This window comes from Oppia nitens, unplaced genomic scaffold, assembly GCF_028296485.1.
Source record: "Oppia nitens isolate AA-2021 unplaced genomic scaffold, nextdenovo-longstitch-racon4-pilon3 scaffold19_pilon_pilon_pilon, whole genome shotgun sequence".
Taxonomy (NCBI): Eukaryota; Metazoa; Arthropoda; class Arachnida; order Sarcoptiformes; family Oppiidae; genus Oppia; species Oppia nitens.
Genome location: NW_026533198.1, coordinates 80,564 through 92,500, shown reverse-complemented (window position 1 = coordinate 92,500; position 11,937 = coordinate 80,564). Strand labels below are relative to the sequence as shown.

The 11,937-nt window shown below is 19.5% G+C and overlaps 1 protein-coding gene across 1 annotated transcript in view; it reads left to right on the top strand.

The window, feature by feature from the left end:
* Positions 1-4,508, top strand: part of LOC128966001 (serine/threonine-protein kinase 32B-like) — a 32,299-nt gene extending 27,791 nt beyond the window's left edge. The window contains exons 6-7 of the mRNA XM_054312799.1: positions 58-683; positions 4,394-4,508. Coding sequence (XP_054168774.1) covers positions 58-683; positions 4,394-4,469 — 702 coding nt within the window. The 3' untranslated portion in view covers positions 4,470-4,508. The remainder of the gene's footprint in view (positions 1-57; positions 684-4,393) is intronic.
* Positions 4,509-11,937: the final 7,429 nt, after the last annotated feature.

The window sequence follows — 11,937 nt, the reverse complement described above, 5'->3', positions numbered from 1 at the left end:
AAACAAACTAAACAAATACCCGATTATTATCACTATTATTATTATCATTAATATTAGGCCGATTGGTGGTCATTGGGCTGCTGTGCCTACGAGATGCTGTACGGCCAGCGGCCATACGATATACACTCGACTACACCATTGGATCAGATATTGACAATGCAAAAACAAAAATACCAGTGTCTTCAACAACAGTTTACCGGCGGCGGTGGCGGCGGCGGCGGCACTACTAATACACCACATATTAGCCAATCGTGTCAACAATTACTACAACGACTCCTGATATACGATCCGACTGTACGGCTCAGTTGTATTCAAGATATAAAACAATCGGCATTGTATGCCAATCTTAACTTCGATAGTGTACTCCAGAGACGGGAAACACCAGAGTTTCAGCCGCCAAAAGATCAGCTAAACTGTGATCCGACCTTTGAGTTGGAAGAGATGATCATCGAAGCGAATCCATTGCACAAAAAGAAGAAACGATTGCAAAAACAACAATCAATGAAACGGATAGCCATTGATAGGCAAAATAGTTTACTAATTAGTAGTGGTAGTAGTGGTGGTGGTGGTGACACCAACTATGGTGATGGCGGTGCCGATGATGGAGTAGTGGAACAGCTATCGGCAATGGAAAAGTGCCTGGAGTCTATACAACAACAGTTTATTGTCTATAATAGGGAAAAGTAAGGTTAAAGTTTATTTATTTAATAATAATAATTATTATTATAATTACTAATTATTAATTAGAGTACTATAAATCATTTTACTGTATATTTTAGTTATTAATATTTCAATAATATTTTGTTTTTTTTAAATAAATTTTTTTATTCCCTATATTATAATTACGACTAATGATTAAAACTATTATAGAAATTTTGTTATTGTTATTGAATTTAATATGATTTTAAAAAAATCTCAATCAATAGATGACTAAACACTTAATAATTTTGTTATTTAAATTTTTTGTTGTTATTGTTGATGATGTTTATACATGAAATCAGATATACAGTATATTTATATTTTATGATATTTATATAAATCTTAGTATAGTTTTCAAAGTCATTATTATTTGTGTCATATTTGATACCAACAAAAAATAAAAATAATAAAACAAACAAAACTTTAACATTAAGTAAATTAATTAATAATAATTTTTTTTATACTAATAAATTGATTACTGTATTAATGCAATCATTACTTGCACAGTATGACTGACTACTATATACTACTCCTGGTATATAATTTATAATAAATATAAATATATTTATAAATAAACTCTTAATTTTATGTCTAACTTATTGCTTTCATATATATATATATATAATATTATATATATATAATAATATGAGACTAACATTGAGAAGAAAATTATCTATAAATAGTAAAAACAAAACAAAAAATACATTTTTAGTGATAAAATTTTTTCAATAAAAATTAGTTTATGATTTGAAAATGCATTAAATATCTTTCGTTGAATTTGTTAATCTCATGAATAAAACTGTTTTTTTCTGTATAAGACTTTTTAATAAATTCAAAAAAAAACCAGTTGAGAATGCTAGAAAGCATTTCCACACGAATTCCTAATCATAATTAAAAATTAAATTCAGTATGATAAAATAAAATCAACTATAGTTATGTAGGGTATCAAACGATTTAGTATGACAAAATAAACAACTATAGTCATGTGGGGTATCAAATGATTCAGTATTACAAAATAAACTACTATTTTCCTTAAAAATAAACTTAAAAACGAAAAAAATAAAAAATCAATATTCAAAAAAATTCAAAAAAAAATTCAAAATTTTTTTTAATTAATTTTTGGAAACCATTTTCTTCAATTTCCTAAAAAATAAACTTAAATAAGAAAAAAAAACAAAAAAAAAATTCAAAAAAAATTTGTAGCGGATAGTGGATTCGAACCTATGTCCTCGTGGGACAGACAGACCGACAGACAGACCGACAGACAGACCGACAGACCGACAGACAGACCGACAGACAGACCGACTTATAGAATGCATATACGTATTCCTTTCAGGAATTCGTGATTACATTTATTTTATTTTGATCTTTTAATATACTTATAATTTTAAAACTAAATTATTATATATGTTGAATATTAACAAAAAATATAATTTAGAAAAAAAACTTTTTATTTTTTTTAGTTTAGTATATATAATATTAAACATAATTTTTATTATATGTGATAATAATAATTGCAATATTATTATTATTAACTTAGAAATAATATTATTGTGTTTGTGGTGTTAAACTACCTAAAAATAAAACCTATCTTTTCTTATAGTTTCAAATTTTATCGTCTAATAAATATAAAAAGTAAAGTAAATTATTTTTTGTTTTAAGATATAGTACAGTATAACATAGTTTTGTTTCTCTTTATATATTTTATCTATCTATCTATCTATGTATGTCTCCAATGTATTGTTACAAATTTATATTCAATATATTTATATAATACAATATATATAGTATATACAGATATAATGTAATAACAAATAAATAATATATAAAAAAAGTTTTTTTTTTTGGTTATATTTATGTGTGAGTCTAGATTTTTATTGAATTTTCTTTGTGAACATAAATGAAATTTTATATATATATATATTTAGTATATATTTACTGTATGTATATATAAAATATTATTAGTTTTGTTGTTGAAATTTATAGTGAGATTTACTGATATTCATATTATGTATTATTATTATTATTATTATTAAAATTTTGTGTTTCAAATAATAATAACAAAAATTTTTAATTTCTAAATCTCTAATATAATATCAGGTAGTTTATAGAAAAAAAATTTAGTAAAAAATAAAATAAAAAAAACTAAAATATTTCTACAAAATTTCTAATATAAATAAAAATGAAATATTCTATAAAATATTATAATTAAAATGTTAATAATTTTTTTTAGAAAAAATAAAACAAAATATATTATATTTTTAGAAACATTTTAATCATAATAATTGCTATACTATTAATGTATATTAAAATTGATGAATAATATTGTTTTTTTAATGGTTTTAATAATATAATTAGATTATTGTTTTTTGTTGTTTCTTTCAACAACAACAAAAAAATTAAAGTTATGTTTTAAAAACATTTTCTTTGTTCAAAAAAAATTTTTTTTAAATCAAAAATTAACATTAAATTATCTTTGTTTTTTTAAAAAAATAATAATTTTTATTTTAATGCAAATTCAATCTTCTATATGATGTATAGTATTTTGAATATTATTTTTTGTTGAAGTGTGCTATGAATTAATTAAATGTCTAATAAATGCTAATGAATTATATGTGTGTGTGTTTTGTTGGGTTAGTTTTATAGACAATATTAATGCCATTAATGCTATTTATAATAACATTAGTATCAAAAAAAATAATTTTTGTTAACAATTATAATGAATTTGCATTTGAATTTAAATACAATTGTTTTTTAAATTAAATACTTTTCTTATATATATATATAATAATAATAATAATAATACAAAAATTTTTTTTTAATCTAATACATTGCAAATGAAAGTTTTTATTAAATAAATTCTGTAATAATATAGTTATAATTTAATTATAATGTTATTATTATTATTATTATTATTATTATTATTATTATTATTTTGGTTTAACTATAAGAGTATTGATTCAATTTCTTCTTTTTTTTAAATAATCAAATTTTAATTCAATTATATAGTATAAATGATTTTTTTGTGTTTTGTTTTATATAATTTATTTTTCATACCACAAAAGAAAATTATAATAAATTTAATAATAAATTTTTCAAAATTCAACTGAAAAATAACAACTATAGCACCAAAAAAAATAAATAGTGTATTCAAGTGTAAGACATTTCATTACAATTTATAAGTAATTTATCAAAACTTATTAAAAACGTGTACTGAATATAATACTATATAATCATATATATATAAGGTTATATATAGTTATAAGTTATATATATATATATATATATATATATATATATATATACTGTATGATAATACTATAACAAACATAATTATCTTATAGTAACTATATATTGTAATAATCCTTTAAATTATATTTTTTTATAACTTTTGTTAGGTCAGTCCTCAGACCATACTTTAGGCTTTAAATATATTGTATATACAGTATAATACAGTCTATTATAGATCTTAATATAATATAATTAAGATTATAATCAATTAGATATATTATATGATTATAATGTTTTTCTATACTTTTATATACCTATCTATTGTATATATATATATCTAGAATTTGTGATCCAATATATTGTAATTGTGATAAATATTTATTTATTTTTTTAATTAAATTTTTTTATGTCTTATTTTTATTTATTAATCTTTATCTATAATATTTATCTATTAATTTATTAGAGAAATGCATCGAAAGAAGATGGAGGAGAGAGAGCGGCTCTGGGAGGAAGAGCTACAGAAAGTCATTGATGACTAACCAGAAAAAAAACTCCATAATTACAGGCCATATACCAGTCGAGGACAGCCATCCAATATCTATACTGTATATAATAATATTATAGTATTTTAATAATAATAATACTACAGTATGTGTGTCACTATACAGGGTGTCCATGATATAAGACATATACTGTATGATTAATATCATATATAAAATATAAGTAATCACTTGATAACTAAAAATAAATAAATAACTGTTTTTTTTGTTGTTGTTGTTAAAGACAGATCACAGAATTGATAATTAAATATTTTTTGTTATATATTTTTTGTTGTTTGTTATATATATTGTTTTGTTTTATTTTGTATTTATTTTAATTAATGTTTAATTTATAAATATATTAGATATTAAAAAAGCATTATTTAGTTCCAAAAAAACATCAAACTATTAATACAAAATAAAATTTATAGCATTTTAATTAGGTTTGCTAACTAACTAATGCTAAAACTAAAATCTACTAATAAGATATATTTATTGATACTAAACAATAATACTAATACTAATAATTATTGTGATATACTGTATATAAAAAAATACTATATTTCACTAATAATTTTAGTTGAACTCATTATTATATTGAAAAAAATATAATAAATTTATTTTATGTAGAAATACCTCTCTATTTAGTTAACAAAAAATAAATAAATAAATATCTTATTATAGTCACAATGAAAAATAAAATAAAATACTTTAATATATATAGAAATATATATATAAAATATACTCTAAAAAATTAAATGATGCGAAAGAATTCGTATATCTTTATAATAATAATAATAAAATTACAAAAAAAAAATAAAATAATAATAATAATAATAACCCATTTGATGACAATCATTATATTGAGTGCTATTATTTTATGATTGCTTATAAAAAATTTTTTTTAGTGGTTATGTTTGTGTTTATATCTATTATTATTTATTATTAGTATATTATTAGTATATTATACATTTTTCATCAACGTCAATTATTTTAGATTTATTATATTTTTCTACTATAATATTAATTAATTAAAATAATTTTTATGTAATAATTGTTATTTTCTAATTGATATCATAATACAGTTAATATATATATAAATACTGTATTAATAATTGTAAGTATTAATACAAAAATCTATTAAATTTTTAAAATAATTTTTAAAAATATTTATTTATTTATGTTAAATGTTAATTGTTTTTGTAATTAATTTGTAAATGTAGTAACAAAACATTGTAAAATATAAATAACTCGTAAAAGTTTTAATTAATTATAAAAAAAATTTGTAATAAATATACAGTACATATATATTGTATAATTTTTTTAATGTGATAAATATTTTTTATGACTTTAAAAAAATAATAATAATAAAAACAAATTTCTATAAACAAAATTTGTCTAATTTTTTATAAAAAAAATATTATTTTGGATCTATAATTTGGGGACATATTATGTTAATTATTGTTTATTAGTTAAAAATTAGCAAAATTAATATATATATATATATCCCATAAAAATAGCTTGTTTATTTTTTTAAAAAAATATTTTAGAAATAATTTTTTTATAATTATAATTATTTATAGATTTTGTTATTAATGTTATGTAATACAAGATAGTAATTAGTACTTAATTATAATTAGAAAAAAATAATTTATAATTATTTTAAAAAACTAAACAAGCAATATATATATATATAATATAATATATATATATATATAAATACAGTGTCGCCAACTTTTATCAACTTTATTAATATATTAATGTATTTTTTTATTACAAATTTATATCAAATATAAAACATTTTTTTGTCTTAAATTATAGTTTTCTAGAAATTAAAGTAATCATGAGTTTAAATCATTATTTTTAAAAACTATAAATTCATCATGCACATAAAACTATTACTATAATAAACTTTTGTATACATGTAAGTATAATAATTAAATTTTATTTAATAACAATTTGTTTTAATTAAATTAAATTAATCTGTATATATATATATATTACATAATGCATAATATTTTTTAGATGATAGTTATAATAGTATAATAATTTTCTTTGTTTAAATAATATTACATTTTAATATTAGATAATATTTTTTGATAAAATAATGGATAGTTAATGCCATCTAATAGTGATTCAAATACACTATATTATTGAACTTGAAATTACATTATTATTATTATTAAAAATCACTTTTGTTTTAAATATTTCTAATATTTCAATTCATTAAATAAATTAAATTTTTATATATCAATAAACTTAAACTCTATGTTATGTATAATATATATATAAATATATATGTATATTAATTAATATTTAGTTAGAAATGTTTAAAAGTAACTAAATGTTTTTATAATTATAATTATTATAATATAAAACTTGAATGTTAATGATAATTATTTTTTGATAAAATAAATTTATTCAAAAATACTTGAAATATTTTTAATATAAGGTTGTATTCAAATCAATACTACTGTATATATATATATATATATATATATATATATATTATATAATTATACATTTAGTTAAACGTACACTTTAAAAAAACAGTGTAGACATAAATTGATTTCAAATTAAAAAAAAATTATTTTATAATAATATATATTATTTTTAAAAATATAGATAATAAGACATATCATAATAATTATTACCTAATCGTTTATATACTGTACATATATATTTAACATGTCTTAATAATAATTTTTTTTATTAAATCATTGGATGACTAATCATTAAAATTTATTATTATTATTAATCATATTAAATAAAAATTTTTACTTTTATTTTTTATTTGATAATTTATTTATCATAATTATGTTTATATATATATATATACAGTATATATATATATATACATATTTTGTTTTTTAAAACTATAGTTATGTTATTGAATTTATCGACAAATTATTTGATAATTTTTGTTTTGTTGTTATTGTGTCAGTGATGTTGATGTTATTATCAAATTTTATTCAACAACAAAAAAATTATTGTTAACTAGCAGTAGTCATAATACAGTAGCAAAAATATAGTATATAATAAATACAGTATAATAACAACAACACCGAAAAAAAACTTACACTTATATCAATTAATAATAATAATTATTTTTGTTATTTATAGTAATTAATTTTTATTACTTTCCATTTCGATAATAATAATAATAATAATTTTTTTTGGCTTAAATACTGAAAAAACAAAAAAATTAATTATATAACAAATTTAAAATAAAATACTGTATAATCATAAAAATCAAAAGTTATTTTTTTTATTTTGTTAATGTCAAGCAAAATAAAAATTTAATTTTTTAATTAAACATTTTTATTTGTTGTGTCTCTCATTTTCATTTTTTATTTTATTTTTTGCTTATCTAATCACAAGTTATTTATATAAAATAAAAATGTCTATCAAAATAATTGTATAGTGAACTATATATTTAACTCTCTCTCTCTCTCTCTCTCTCTCTCTCTCTCTCTCTCTCTCTCTCTCTCTCTCTATCAAAAAAATATAAGATAATATATAATTAAACATCTATAATGCACACATATATAAAATTATTATTATTATTATTATTATTATTATTATATTGTTTGACTTCAAGGGAATTGAGTTTAATTCAAATGTCATTATTAAAACATTATTATTTAATAAATACATTATAAAAGTATAGTATATTATTATTAATATACTTTATACAGTATTAATAATTTAAGTATTATGTTTTTTAGTCTATTAAAAAACGTTTGACATTGAATTTTTTTTTTTAGGTTAAATTGACTTTGAATTATAGATTTAACTTTTTTGTATTACAGTATAATACAGTGTATATCATATAATAAGTTCATATATATATCTATTAGAGAATAAAAATATTTTTATTATTTGAAAAATACGTCAAAAAAATAATACTTTTATATATATATTTAATAATGTAATTTCTAGTTTTATTTTAACTCAAATAAAATGAATTTATTTTAATTTTTTTTTTGATTTTATTTTTAACAAATAATGATTGATTGGCTTAACATGAGGTGTACTGAACCCAACTTTATGTTTGGCATTGAGCCCAACATTTATACAAAAATAATAATAATATTGTGCTGTCTATTGTATATTGTGAAAGACCTAACCCTTTCCCCCCCCCATCAACTTATATACAGTGTATATATATTATATATATATATACAGTATATAACTAACTTATTTTTGACAACTCCTTGATTATCATCTCTATATAAAATAATAATAATAATAATAATAATGATTATGAGTTTATAATAATAATAATTGTGTGCCTTTTTTGAAAGTGGAAAAATATTTCTCTTTGTTTGTTAGATAACTAAAAAAAAATTTTAAAAAAAATTATCATCACTTTTGAGAGAATTATATATATATACATAATAAATAAACTATACATTAAAAACATTATCATTACGAATAAAAAGTTATAATTTTTTTTAGTGTTGAAAGTGTTGAATAATTTTTAGATATATATATATATAGTATTATATTTTGCCACTAAAAAATATTTAGATTTTTTTATGTAAATAAATATACAGTCATATACAATATCATATCAAATAAATAAATTTATATATAAAAATTTGTTTGTTTGTATTGCCAGTATTACTTGAAAGTTATTGCTGGTAACAATCAAATATTACAAATAAAAAAAATTATTATACAATTTATGAATCATCAAAAAAATATAATAATCATAATCATAACGTTAAATCTCTCTCTCTCTCTCTCTCTCTCTCTCTCTCTCTCTCTCTCTCTCTGACATATAATACAATAATACAACAACGATATCATTGAAATCATTTTTTTGTTGAAAATATTTTATAATATATATATATATATATAAAGTACTGTATAGTATTTGATTCTTATAAATTATTATTAGGTAGTATTAATAAGTGCAAAGCGATTGCATATAAATTATGAAAAAAAATATTTTTTAGTGCATTATTACATATTCATTATTATGCAGTTTATTATATATACAGTATATATATATATATATATATTGTAAGTCCGGTTTTATTTAAGGGTTTGGCACATATTATTATTATTATTGTATGATAGCAACAGTGAAAGTGAAAGGGGGGAATGTTAGCTAATAGTATCGTTTTGTTTTTTTTTTGGATGATAGTATATATATATTAATATACAGTATATATATATATATATATATGAATCGCTCAGTTAGTATGGATGGGTAGTATAGAAATGGATGGGACGACGACTATATATCATAACGATTCTAATGAATTGACTCATTTTGAGAATGCCTTGAAAATCAGGTTTTTTTTAAATAATAATAATAATAATATACTGTAATACTGTATAGATATAAAACATATACACTTATTGCACATACATTTATAGCACAGACAACACACACAACACACACAACAACATCAACCACTACTACCTCTTTTTTTTTGTATGCATGACTTTGACATTGAAATATATTAGTTGTAGAGTACATACAGTATATACTGTATATATATATATAGTTTTGTGTGTGTGTGTTTCTATGTGTTGTCTATGTAGTGGTAATTATAATGATTATATAATATGGAAATATTTTGCAATAGCTTATACTACTACTATTAATACTACTACTACTAGGAGTATGTTTTAGCATTGAAATACATTGCACACAGTATTACAACACATACTTTTATTAAACATAGTGTGTGTGTGTGTGTGTGTGTGTGAGTGAGTGTGTGTGTGTGTGTGTTAGCTAAAACAAATGTGTGTGTGTGTGTCTAATATAATATTTTACTTTTTTTAGGCAGTACCAGGTATTATATTTTTAGCTAACACACACACACACACACACACACAAACATTAAACAATTTTACTAATACATTATTAATATAGTATTTTATTAATATACATGTATTTAATATTGTATGTTAATATCAAACTATTCAATGGTGAATATATTAATAATATTTTTTAGAAATACAACAACAAATAATCTAACATTTTATAAATCATTTTTATAAAGCAATAAAAAAAATTGAAATTAATTTTGTTTCCAATTCCTATTACATACAGTTTTTAAAAAAAAATTATTTAATAGTTAACATATTTTTATTATTATTTATTTTTGTTGTTAAAAAACTGTCTACTATTAGTAGGAAAACTAAGAGAAACTGTTTTTTTCAACAACAAAAATAAAATAAAATTTTATTGCTTATTATGTTATGTAATAATTATCAGTTAAAAATACTGTAATAATTTTTATTTTTTATTTTGTAATCCAGAAAAGTAAGAAAACCAAGTAATTTATTAGCAATTATTTAGTATAAATAATTGAATGTGTTTTTTGAGGAGTGAAAGTTAGAGAGAGAGAGAGAGAGAGAGAGAGAGAGAGAGAGATGTGATATGAATTTTAAAATTATATTACTAATGATAACATTTCATTTAGGCGTAAAATTGTTATTTATTATTATCATCATTAATATTTAACTTATACTTTAGAGAGAGAGAGAGAGAGAGAGAGAGAGAGAGAGAGAGAGAGAGAGAGAGAGAGAGAGAGAGAGAGAGAGAGAGAGAGAGAGAGAGAGAGAGAGAGAGAGAAAGCTATATATAATTTTATTGAAAGTGTGTATTAAACCCAATGCTTAACCCAACCAAACAAAACAAAACAAAAAAAATAAAACTAAATGAGTGCTAATTGTGAGGACATTAATGTCTTCAACAATCATTTATCGGTTGGTTCACTAATTTATTGTTCACTGTATTGTATGTTTTAAAACAAAACAAAAAAAATCATGATTTATATATGAAAACAAAAAATAAATTATAAAAACTATCGTTTATTATCGTATTTTTTATTTTTAAGTGTATTTCAAGTGAAATGTTATTGAATTTTATGTAATTAAATACTTCTCTCTTTCTTTTTCTCGATTTTCAAAAACGATTAATAGATATGTTATTTATTATTATTATTATTATTATTAACTAATTTAGTTACCAAAAATAAATTTAATAATAATAATATCCTCTCTCTCTCTCTCTCTCTATTAAAATAAACAAATAACTAAATAATAATTACAATACAATATGAAAACCAATTGAATTATATAACATATTATCTACTATTGTATTAAATGATAATAAAAAAAATCTCTGTATGTCTTTGTCGACCACTTTGAGGCACCACAAGACATGCTATACTTATAAAGAGAGAGAGAAAGAGAGAGAGAGAGAGAGAGAGAGACGATGAAGACATTTCTCGCTAATCAAAAATGGACAGACATTTTATAGGAAAAGTTTTTACACAAATACACTAAAAACTAATAATAATAATAATAACTAAAACAAAAAAACTAAAAGTTATATTATATATAAATGTAATATAATATTAATAATAATAACTAATAAATTGTTTGTTTGTTGTCTTGAATAAAAAATTTTTAGCGTTGCGTCGGTGTGTATGTGTGTGTA